The sequence below is a fragment of the Sinohyriopsis cumingii genome, chromosome 9 (assembly GCF_028554795.1).
Source record: "Sinohyriopsis cumingii isolate HCF-2022 chromosome 9, ASM2855479v2, whole genome shotgun sequence".
NCBI classification, from domain to species: domain Eukaryota; kingdom Metazoa; phylum Mollusca; class Bivalvia; order Unionida; family Unionidae; genus Sinohyriopsis; species Sinohyriopsis cumingii.
In genome coordinates, this window is record NC_142969.1 from 16,450,278 (window position 1) to 16,463,219 (window position 12,942).

General features: G+C 36.6%; 1 protein-coding gene across 1 annotated transcript in view; it reads left to right on the forward strand.

Moving 5' to 3' along the window:
• LOC149791318 (uncharacterized) overlaps positions 1 to 12,942 on the forward strand; it is a 37,831-nt gene that overhangs the window by 16,786 nt on the left and 8,103 nt on the right. The window contains exons 5-7 of the mRNA XM_089971334.1: positions 5,852 to 5,995; positions 10,624 to 10,709; positions 11,038 to 11,108. Of these exons, the coding sequence (XP_089827460.1) occupies positions 5,852 to 5,995; positions 10,624 to 10,709; positions 11,038 to 11,108 (301 nt within the window). The remainder of the gene's footprint in view (positions 1 to 5,851; positions 5,996 to 10,623; positions 10,710 to 11,037; positions 11,109 to 12,942) is intronic.

Genomic DNA, 12,942 nt, shown 5'->3' on the forward strand with positions numbered 1-12,942 from the left:
AATTAATTCTAAATTCATTGACGATGTTTTTGGGGAGGTCTAATGTTGTTATAATAAACGTAGCAGAAATGAACATGAAATTAAGCTAAGTTTGGTTTAGAACGTAACCAAGTTTTCGTCTCGCCCACTGTTACTACTTATATAAAGGCAGATAATAATTAATAAAGAAAGATAGCTTACTTACTGACAACCAATAACATACAACTCTTATTAATCCAATGTAAACCTGATTTAATTTATGATGTAAGCACTTTCACTGAAGTATAAAAAGATTCAGGTTTATATTACACACCAGACACTCAGGTCTGACCCGCTAAATGAAATTTAACAAACCCTGATTTCTCCTGAGATTCAACACACGAAATCAAATTGTCAGTAGATTCCATTGATCAAGTTACACTGACTATGTGTCACACAGTTAAGAATGGAATTTCATTCAGTTTATTTTTAGTGATCCACACTGAAGCTCCATGGTACACATACACGGTGATGTATTTATTTTAATGGCGTTATGCGACGGCCACCACTGAAGTTTTCCATTGACACCATCGTGGTTGTACGCTAAGAGGTAATGTTGTTCGATAGGTTTTACGGCGCATTGGGTTAGTGGGCTAGATTTTGCAAGTTGTGGGCAGCTGACTCCTTAAGGTAAATTGCTTTAACACTTTCTTTTCTTACATCACTCGAACCCTATAAATCTAGTACTATCAGCATATGATGAGTATACCGTTGATGCCAATTCCGCAGACATCATAACGGGTTGAATCACCACTCCCACATACACGATCTTCATGCTTTGAACAATATTTACGTACACATCGCTTGCTGCAATGTATTTGTTTCCGAAAAAAAAACAACACGCTCAATGATTTGTTCTTTGAATATGTTACCCAATCATAATACCTTATGATAAATATTACTACATCGCAAATCCAGCCCTCCTAGATACTACATTTAGCTAAAGTGAGCTAAAATATGTTTTCTGACCTATGTGGAGGTCAGGCAGAGTGATTTCAGCCCCTCAGTTGTTACTTACGCTCTTGCTAAGGAGCACGCTCTCGTTATGATAGGCCCTGCAAAAAACTAGACATACCATTACAAATTGGAGGAATGTTTTACTTCTAAGTCAAGTATAATGCATCTATATTTCCAACTTTGTTCTTTTCCTGTGCCGACAAAGCGCTGCTTTTACAATCTGCAAACACTTTGTTGTCGTCATATATTTAAGTACTTGCATGGAAGCCTAAGCGACTTCACATTAAGGTCGGGCTATACATGTTTTATGTATGTGCAAACCCCTAGCCCACAAAATGAATCCAAAGCAGAACAAAACAAAGAAAAGCAGCTACCCGCACACAAAAAACAGAATAAGAGACCAAAAACAACACAAATTATATTTTACTTCTGCAGGCTGCCTCTGGGCTGATTTCCTTACAGCTCATTAGTTCATAATATAACTTGTCGTACCTATTTTGTAATTATCTGTAACGGTGCATTAGTTCCCTTTTATGTGAAGGATTGGTTGTGTGTAATGTTGCCACTTGTGTACATTTCTGTATTGCTTCCAGTTCAGTTAACTTTGTATCCATGGTTTACTTGGACACTTCCTGCTGATGCATGTTTATATAGGTGACACTTGAGTCATGCTTATATGATTAAACATTCCATCATATTTAAAAACCAGTTAGCCACTAGTAGTGTTAGACTATGCGACTTCACAAGATAGATTTGAGGTAAAATCGATATGTGTGTGCATGTCTTTATGCTTTTAGAATCTCCTTATATATGTATAATTCTATAGTTTCTGGTACATACGTGTGAGTTTCCTTTACCAGGGACTTATTAGCCTTGAAACGCCATATGCTTCAATGATTCTACTTGAGAACGTCTGCTATCACTATTTCCCAGGTAACGATCATTTGATATAACTCTGCACCCACACTGTATTAAATTAATACATGTGCAGGCACACGGTGATTATAATTCTCCTCCCTGAAGGAGATATTCTCATTACATTTTACCCGTACGCTTCATTGCAAGACTGTCTGATATCAATATCTGGGTTAACTTTTTAAGATATAGCTCTGCACCGACATTGCGTTCTAAGGACAGATGCAGGGCTACAGTTTAATATGTTTTGCTCTATTTGTTGTACAGATTAAAAATATGGGCAAAGTGCATGAACGCACAGCTAAGTACAAATACTTCACCAGTCTGCATGCTGACCTTTCCTCAGTGTGTGAATTTCTGGCGGACAAGGGAGATAAACCAACTGTTGCTCTTCCGCCACGAAGCGCTGAACATTGTCATGCTCTAAAACTCTGGCAAACAAATCACCACCTCAAAACTCAGCATTATTGTGAACTCCGCATCAGATTTTGACTCGATTCATGTGTACAAATGAACAATTGGAACGGAACTCAGTGATCTCTGCCTGCACTTTATTACCACCATAAAGCCAAGTTAAGTCCACTACCTTAATCCTCGAACGATCGTTTGAACGAGCAGATTGAATAAATCTGCAAACAAGCCACCAAGGAGACCTATTTACAGTCCCTGCGACCACAGCTTTGTTACAGGGATCGTATGGGAAGTCAAAATAGGACCCAATGACAACATAACGGATACAAACCTCTGAAACTGTCCTATCGAAGCTCCCATCAATTATTGGTATAGTTCTCACAAGCCAAAACATATAAAGCAACAATAGGGTCTTATCTTTCATTCCAGAATTTCTCCGGGGTTATACCCCTCACTTTATTTGGACTCAAAGGCAACGGCACTCTGCCTCCAGTCATCGACCTAAGCGCCCTTTGAATTTTGGAATGCAGTCCAAGAGGAAGGCTTTGCCATCAATGTAGATTTAAAAGACGCATATCTTTATGTCGCTATTTACAATATGCTCTGAAATGTACCTACAATATTGTGTATCAATTCAGGGCATTTCCATTGCGCTCAACATCAGCCCCTGGGTTTGTATTCGTAATGACGCATGTCTGGACCATTTGTACGGAGGCAGCATTAAATTACCTACACTACATCTTTAAGAAACATCAGGTGAGTTATATCTAAACAGGATATAGTGACCCTTGTTTCACTGTTTACCAGCCTGGGCTTCTAGTCAAGAAGGAGAAGTCCGAACTAGTAAAGTCTCAACAATTTGCTCACCTCGGCATGTAGTTCAATACACAGGCAACATTGTTCCTCTCCATCACGATCGGGGATCATTAATCAACATCGTGGTCACTTGTTTACTTTTGCGTAAAATCCTATTCGCATGGGAATTCCTTCAACTACTATGCTTACTAAACGCGGTAGCGGGCCTTATTGTCCTAGGTCGCCTATTGATATGCCCACTGAAGATGAGTCTTCTGTCCCAGTGGAAGCTGTAAGTTTCTCCACTGGTCCAACCTCCCCCCATCACTAATTTGAGGCAACATGTGCGGAATTGGGGCATACAAACTTGACTCAAGGAGTTAAAATACTGCAAGTACAACCGCCAGAGATTACAGTCTGTTTCGAGCAAAGTTCGAAAGGCTGGAGAGCCCACTTACTACCATCCTTTCGGGAAGCCAGCGGTGCATAGTTTCTCTATGAACGCTATCTGCATGTCGATTTCTGGAGATTAAAGCCATTGTGATAGCCTTTCCCTGGTGCCGAGAATGACTGTTGGGGGATGTGTTTGCGACAAATTGGAATATCAAACTTCCAACCCTTATCTCTCATCATGGAAGCTTGGGCAGTTGACAATCTATTGCTAGGTTTGACCGACTTGGACACATATGCATACCTTCCAACAGCTCTGATTCTAAAAATGCTACAGAAGGCAAGATAAACAGTAGGTCCTCTCATCACTGCGCCACCCAGGTGGGAGAAGTCGTGGATCAGCGACCTCATGAATCTTGGATCGGAAACTGATAGGAAAATTAAGGTGTTTCCTCATTTACACAAACAACCACGACAGCTGTTGTTTCATTGCTGCCCAGAGAGGAGGGAATCACTGAAGCACAACCGGCCTAAGCTCTGAAATCATACGAATGCAAATGACACATTTTCCCTAAGTTGTGCACAAACGAAGATATCCTGCCTCTCCAGGCACATATAATGCAAATAGCTAAGATTCGATTCTGGCTCTTCGAAGAGAGAACGTTAGCACAGAGTATAATACAATTTTACTACTCCACCATCTCAGACGCCTCTCATCGACATGGAAGAGAGAATATAGAACAAACAAGGACTTGTCACCAATGTTGAGTATACACCCAAAGTTGAACCAGTCTTGGGTATTAACCTAGCTGTACAAGACACCATTTAAGCGAATTTCAAGGACATCTTTGGCAAACATTTCATACCAGACCTGCTTCTTCATGGCGTTAAGGACTGCAGGCAGACTGAGCAAAATATATGCCATATTAGCAGACCCGAGTTACATGCAGTTCTGACAAGTCGTACTAGTCTTATTCGTGTCTGCATCCTGTTTCATGGTAACGAACCGCCTTCTTTCCATGGTTAGCCAGACTATCGTCATAAAACCATGTCTTGGCTCGACATATTAGATAAGGCTCACCTACTAGACCCAGTTCGAGCTTTGAAGTTACGTTGAGGGAGTTTACACCTCTTTCTACCTCTCAAGACATGACAAGAAGATATATCGAGAAAAACTGTCTCGTCCTGGATTAAGTAGGTTATTTGCTCGTCATATCAAGTTATATGCCCGTCTCAAATGAACTTATTGCGCATTTTGTTTCCACAAAGTTAGAGAAGTTGCCAGAGGTCTAGCATTCATTAGGATCTGTTCTCTAACTGACATCATTCAGCCTTTGGGATGAATCAGACTCGGCATTCTCTGGATTTTATCTCCGAGATCTGTCGTTCCAAAGGGACCAATTCGATCTGGTAGGACCTATATATTGTATCCACAGCCCAACATATATCTCGTCCAGATCGATAGACATCATAAAACTTGGCCTCACGGCTACCGCTGAATTTGCGTGGGTGGATGTAACGGATTTTTCTCTATTGGAAGGAGCACCCCAACAGATGGAGTCCCCTCCAGTCGGGTTACCTAGAGGCTGTGTCACATACCTTAGGAGACCGAAATATCCGGGGTAAGAGGATATACCTCCTGCAACCTATTACGTATTCTCGTAAGGTATTATCATTGGGTAAATTATTTAAGGAATAAACCGATTTTTCCGAGTGAAATATTTTTCATCCAGAACACATACCCAATTATGATACACATACACACTATCAGCCTCCCCGCAGTAACATTCGTAGAGAGTGTGCCTGTAGTAACTGAGCGGTTCTTAGACTTAGCCACGAATTCTTATACCTGAGAGGAGATCACTCTGTCCGACCTCCACATAGGTCGGCAGACAAGTTTTAGCATATGTTAGCTAAAAGTAGTATTTGGAATGGCCAGGTTTGTTTGTAGTTGTAATTATCCTAAGGAATGTTCAATGGATAATTATTCACGAAGAAACATCTATTACATCGAACATTTGGTTTTTCAAATCATATGATGCAAATCATATCATTTTAAATCAAATTGATTTTTTATCACATCCATTGTATTTGTGAGAATCAAAAGATCCATTTTGAAAAAGCAGAGTCTGGTTTTGTGGTAAGTTTTCATGGCAGTGATATTTGACAAGGTCGTCCGCTTCATAGTGCGAGATTTAGTCGCCGGTGCTACGTAGTCTCTTAATGGGGCCTGGTCAGTATCTCAGTGAGGTGTGGCTAATTGGGGGTACAGCCTGGACAGTATATTATTTTTTATTTTTTATTTTTTGCTTCAACAACTGCAAAGCACAAGCATGATTCTAAATACAAGTATTCTTGTTTGTAGAGGTTTTTATCGAATGGGACGGGAATGGACAACGTCACTACTATTACTTTAAAGATATGGAAAACTGTGAGGTTGTTGTCGTGGATGAACCCAGAGTACTGCGGTCATGCGATCTGATTGTCACTGGTTGCCACGTGAAGCGAGGTATGTCCTTTTGTACTGATAAATGCGTTTTATACTAAATCATTGACAGTGACCATGGAAACCATCGTCATACATGTGATATAATTAAAATGCAAACATGAAATGTATGATTCTTCAAGGCACAAAAGAACAAACAATGTTCCACTTTTAATGGCAATAAGCCTTCAAATGCACACGAGTACTACGTTTATATCAGCAGATGGAATTTCACTGGATACAAGTACGCAGTTAGGGCTAATGAAAGTCTTGCACTGAAATGTTGCAACTATGTATTAATTGCATTTTCAGTCCATTTGTCTGCACTTCCATTCACACTTCTTCTAACATAGCTCTTCAACCCTTATGCAAATGTGGATGCAGTGAGTATATTATTGGTAGAAGTGCCCTTTAAAATATTCACTTGCATGTGCCCAGTTTCAATAGGTCTATTGCCTTATTTCATCAATATTACATTTCCAGGACATCAGAATATTATAAGCATCGTATAGCAGAGAGCATTCAGGAAATTCCAGTTCACTTAATTTGCACATCGTCTCAAAGATCTTGATTGCTGTATGGGCGTTGCGACGTTTAATATCGATTCTCAAATCAGTAGTAGGCCTTGACAACTGACGTAATAATTTTTACTTTGGTTGCCGCTTGCAAACGGCATAGCTCTGCAACCCTTACGTATGATTTAAAACCATTTGGTAGGTGAATTTCCTGTCATATATAGATGACCCTTGAAGACTAATGGGCCTTTTAGAGTAACTTTTGATGGAGATCTATAATATGTTCCGTCAATACCATAACTACACTACAGCATATATCAGAAGCCATTCAACAGATTATATTACAATTTATGGTGTAGACTATCTCATAGTCCTAGATGTGCCTTTAACTAGATTGGTTTAGTCAGCTCAATTTTCGATAGAGTTATGACTCTCGTAATATAAAGTAATATATTCAGATAGTATGTCGATTGTAACCACCATATGTCTCCAACATTTGTTGTTGTTGTTGTTGTAGGGTTTAACGGCATTTTTCAGCACACGATAGGCTATACATGGCGGCCAGTATTAATGGTGGAGGAAGAACCCGGGAAAACCCCCAGAAGAATCACTGACCCACGAGAAGCTACTGGCAAACTTTCTCACATACTCACATTGGCTGAAAACGAGACTCGAACCCACGCATACAGAGGTTAGATGGCAGTGATCCGTAACAGAGCTTTAGACCACTCGGGCACTCGGGGTTCCTGCAACATTTGTAAATAAATATATACCATTTGGTAAATCTAATATCTATTACACATATTTTCGATAGTGATAGGAGCAGATCAGATCAATCAATAGATGACTGAAAAACCTAATCCTATTTTTTGACAACCTCCTCAGGTGATTTTATTACATGCCGCAGTTTTAAAAGCATGTGCAATCATTTTAACCTATCGGTGATCTCAGTCAGAGAGTCAATTACGTCACTACTTGTCTGTTCTCTGCATCTTTTCTTTATCACTTTATTCATGTTATGTTTAGTGCTCATCCAATTGCATAGAGTTTGTTTGTCCATTTTGGATGTTTCGATACTCCTTTCCCCTAGAGTCACAAGACCTTAATTAACCAAAACACATTTAACTATGTAGTACCTTATATATACGTAGACTAATTAGCACTCATTAGTTCAGATTTACTAACGGAATACTTATTATTATACTTATCAATATAACTTTTCCTACAAAAATGTACATTACATGTACAAAAATAAAATCGAATTGAATGCGGTGTTGACTACACTACAATATAAAAATAACGTGTTAATGTAAATATTCATTAAATATTGGAATGTCTCCATTATATGGCAAATTACACCTTACTTCTCAGTTCATTCTCTGTTTTACTATTTCTGGCAAATCCATGGACCCTTTTACAGACGATCTACTTTTTACATTATTAGTATAACCAGCTATAATACCATTTGAAAGGGTGCAACTAAATATTCTAAAAGGCTCCTTTGATGCTAATGGTTCACCAGAATAAACACATAATTGTTTTATTATGTTTATCTAAGCACACATGTATTATTTTTATTCTTAAAGTTATTTTCGCTTGAAGTTTGCAAAATTATCCCAAGTCTCTTCAGCTCCCTAATCGATGGCTGTAACACAATTCATTAAGAAAGCAGCATAAGGTGTGCAAAAATGTTGCAAAATAATTGCAAGTTTAATACAATTACAGCAATTTTTAGCAATCGATAGTTCCATCTGTTTCTGTTAAGTCTTTGATGTTAATGTCTAGTGAATACAAAATTAATAGTCTATAATACGGTAAAGTAAAGTAACTGGTGTAATTAGTATATATCAATACATGAGCTGAACTTATTAGTTTTAATTTTGGAATGCAAATAGTCTTCGCTCATGTGGCATACACGTTTCAATGGACCAAATGGTTTCAAACTCGAAGGTCAAGGTTAATCCAGTGAAATTGTTGTTTCAGGCTATGTAATAACTTCATATTGCACCACCATATGATACCTACTTCATCCATATACTTTGGCAGACATACATGATGTGTCACCATATACGCAACTCAAATCTCGATAAATCAATAGTTTGTCTAACCTGCTTCATATAGCATAATGAATAACTGACAGATACATCGTGTAAGTAGTTTCATATTTATCATTCTGGTGGAGTAATATGACGTTTAATATGCTACTGATTCATGGACACTAGCAAACTTTGAAGTTAAATGGAGGTCTACATTACCTTATACCATAGGGGTGAGGAAATATAGTTATATACCTAACACAGATGACTTTTACAATTTAGAAGCAAGTTAAAGAGACGATGACTGCTAATGTTGGAAATTAAGGATACCTGTATATCTTAATATCTGAAGCATAATGCCAAAGTGTTCTTAGCACATTATGACATTTACACTATCGCAACGCTGTCTTTCAATATTCATTTGTTAGGGTTCGCTGAGACGAAAAATACACACAACTATATAATCCTGTACAGTTTATGAATTCTTTAGATCTGATAATCTGTATATTTTATTCTCTCATGTCCATAAAACTTTGACTGCCATAATGTCATTTACCCCATCTTTTTAGATTCATCATTGCTCAAAAACGTATTTTACTGTGATTTCATATAATGTAATGATACAAACCATTGCACGCAGGTATGAAAATAATCTGGTATGATCATCACCGATGAGGATTGGAAAGTGATATTTCTTTCATGGCATACTAATTCCATTGATTTTCACATCATACACGAATGAAATAAGTCTAAGACATCATTGGAAACAAATACGAACATAATATATAGATGTAAATATATCTTGCAAGCTTGAAATCCAAATTGTCCAAGCAATGTGGGGGAATCCAATGTTTGTACAAAGACTTCTTTGTGGTCAGATTTGTAAGACGTTGGAAGAAAATGATTTGAAAGATATTCAGACATAGTGAGAACAGAATAATGGCAAATAAGCCATTGTATATGTAGAGTTACTAAAGTCATAGAACCGGAGAAGAGAAGATTTGAAAAGAATAAAAATTGAAAGATTTCATGATATAGTTAACTAAAGATTTGTTGCCATAACCGCCTGCGTCAAACCTTTACTATTCATAACATCTGGTTAAGAAATAAACTTGAATCCACCAAAGGAATTCATCAAAATGAGATAGTCCTTCTAACGAAAGACGAAGTTAATCGGGAAGTGAATCAGTATCTGGAAACTTGCAATAGTTACTATTCCAACTCCAACAATTGCAGAAGGATTTGATTGACGAAGAGCTTAAAACTTTCGTTGATGACTTAGGGCGATTGTTGAATGATATAATAACTTATTTTACTATGCAGATTTAAAAAGTCACTTCAAATATACTGCACTTAAAAGTTAAGATCTTTGGGAGTTATACCCCACCAGATCAATAACAATCGTTCTAAACAAAACTTGAACGAGAAGATTAAAGATTCAAGTTATCACTTTTAAATAACTCTTAAAGATTAATCAGACAAAACTTTCAAGATATCAAAAATGAATCTGACAAGAAATAGTAATGTTTGTTTTGAACATGATATTGTATATGAATTTAATGAGAAGGAAACATATAAACGATATTCAAAATGGAATGGGAAGTTTAAAAAAGAGGAACACGATGCTGTCCGAGTCTGAATGATGAGATTTAACGTGAGTTTCATCAAAAGTAGACTTCGATGCTTGAAATGAAAACGTCTGATGTGATGGATTTGGAATTATGATAGTTATATAGGACAAAGATGTTATGCCGTTCAGCAGGTAAATAGCATATATATTTAAATTAATATTGAAGTTACTTAATATTTTGTCATGGTTAACAACATTCAATTTTACAAAGAATATATTAATACATTTACGTATATAATTAGCTCCTGCGCCCTTTTTGGTCATGTATGATTGGGTTATATGTCACATGTCCAGTGTTACACTTGCATTTAACATTGCATAATGAGTCTCAGTTGCTTTATTGCTATATTATTGTAATGGGATCGGTGTTTGATAGCTATATCTTATTGGATGTGTCGATGTAAGCTCTTTTTTGGTGCATTAAATGTGTTGAAATAAAGATGCAGGTTAACAAAGTATGTATTGTTTCAGGAATATCCTGGATGTATGGGAATGACAATGGCATGCCTGATTCCACAGGAGTTGTGCTTAATGTTAGAGAAGATGGCATGGTTTTGGTATGTTCAACGATCCTATTTTGCAGGTTCATTCTTGATCATGTATCTGGATCCAAAAATTATTTATAAGCAAAGGACCGTTCATTTGTTTAGTGTAAGCATAATTATGTGCAGAAGAGAACTAATCAATCTGTAAGGAATGTAAAGCCAATCAAAATGCATTAATACTGGTGTCATTAATCAGAATCATTTAAATCTTTGGTTTGATACTCTTCCAGCATGGATGAAGAATGAAAATTTTAAGACATACATTTTTCAAACCGTAGGTAGTTACTATGTCCTTTCTTATATATTAAGTTCGATGACAAGTAAAACTATTTCATTCCAGGTCCGCTGGCCAAATAAATCTAAATGTTACTACAGATATGGAGCAGATGGACAATTCGATCTAGAAATATGGTATGTGTTGACTTTTTTGTACAAATGGACATTTTAGGTCACTTGTTTCCCAGGTTAACACAAAATACTGATTTTATAGTATTAACGACGTGAGTTTCCTGCAGAGAATAAATATACCACAAAAGTGACCTACTCTGAGCTAACAGACTTAGGCCCTAAAAAAAGTATAAAGCACATAAAGGACAGGTCACTCTTGCTCAAGGGCTTGAGATGATTTTGATATTTTCTATAAATAGAACACCATTCCCGCTATAAACTTCATGTCAGATACAGTTTGTGTTGTGATACTTATGTTGTTCACAAACTTGACATAAAGTTAACTGAAAATATTTTTAAATGAACTTTTTACACAAAATAGTGACAATTTTCTTTCGAGTTATGATTAAATTATAATGTATTAAATAATGGTGACAACTGTGAACACAATCGTCTCAAACATATTGGATATTAATATGCATCTGTTGTATATCATTGCGAAAATGCATTTGTTTTATTTGTAACTCAGCTCAGAGTCCCTTTGTGAAAGAAATATGTGAGTATATCACGTGCATGCTTTGACACATATCAAATAATGTTCCATCTTATATCTGGGATTAGTGACTTTAGATTTTCCAGAAAATATAGTGGAAATGAGGGTGGTTTTGCAGTTGTCTTTTTTGAGAATTGTACCATTAGGTTTTCCGTCGTCAATATCTTTATCTTTCTGTCTTTCCCTATTTCTCTGTCTGTCTGTCTGTCTGTACACATATCTCCCTCTCTAGCATTGTTTTGGACTGAATGTTTGGTTTATGTAAGAAACCAAGTATGGAAGTCGAGGAAATAATGTGATGACTTAAACAATATTCGTTTTGATTTAGAACCTTAATTGTTGATTATTCTGTTTTCAAAACGCATGCTTTCAAAAAGCACTATGTATATATGAGAGGGTTAAGCATGACAGTAGATGCATATATACTACTTGAAAGATATACATCGTTAAATCTATCCGCCGGTCCATAATTCATTTTAGTGTATTGGAAGAAAAGGTATTGACCATAAAGCTATGAAATTATCCAAAATAAATTATGAGAAGGAATGCAATGTGAGTAAAATACACTGAATCCAGGTGCACATTTTACCATGTTGAAAGAAAACATTAATTAATTAGTGACCAGTAATTTACTTCCTACGGATTTCCTTGAAATAAATGAGACGAGAAAAATATTGTTGCTTTGTTTTGTACTATTATATTAACCTCCCGATTATCAACACAAGTACACACTGTGTTGTGTACACTCGACTGCATCATGGATTTACAGGCAGACTTAAACTCCGGAGAGTTAGTTTCCTTACAGTAATGCCTAAAACTTGGTTTGCAGACTTCAGGTCAAGGGACAGTGTCTTTGCAATGGTCAGTTGATGTATGTAATTTGTAAAAACAATTTACAAAATATATACAGGAATAATGGCAAAACACATTTATACATCACTAGTGTATCATAAACGAGATATAAGGATTATTCTTTCCAAAGCTGACGTCGACACTGGTAGTTCGGATTTTATACATATAGTGGTAAATCAGAAATCCGTATAAATGTATACTTTAAAGAATGCTTGTATAAACATTGGTTATGCGTGCAATATAAAAAAGTTTTGAATGAAAAAGTGTTTAATTTTAACAATTGAAGAAAATATTCTTTACTATGTCCATAATTGTGTTCTTTGTGACTTGCACATAAAAATCGCGCACACTTCCTAACATAAATTTGTATAGAATTGCGACATGGCAAACATATTGCACGAATGTGCGTAGAAATTATAGTTGCTTGTAGTTTCAGATTATACATTTCTCCAT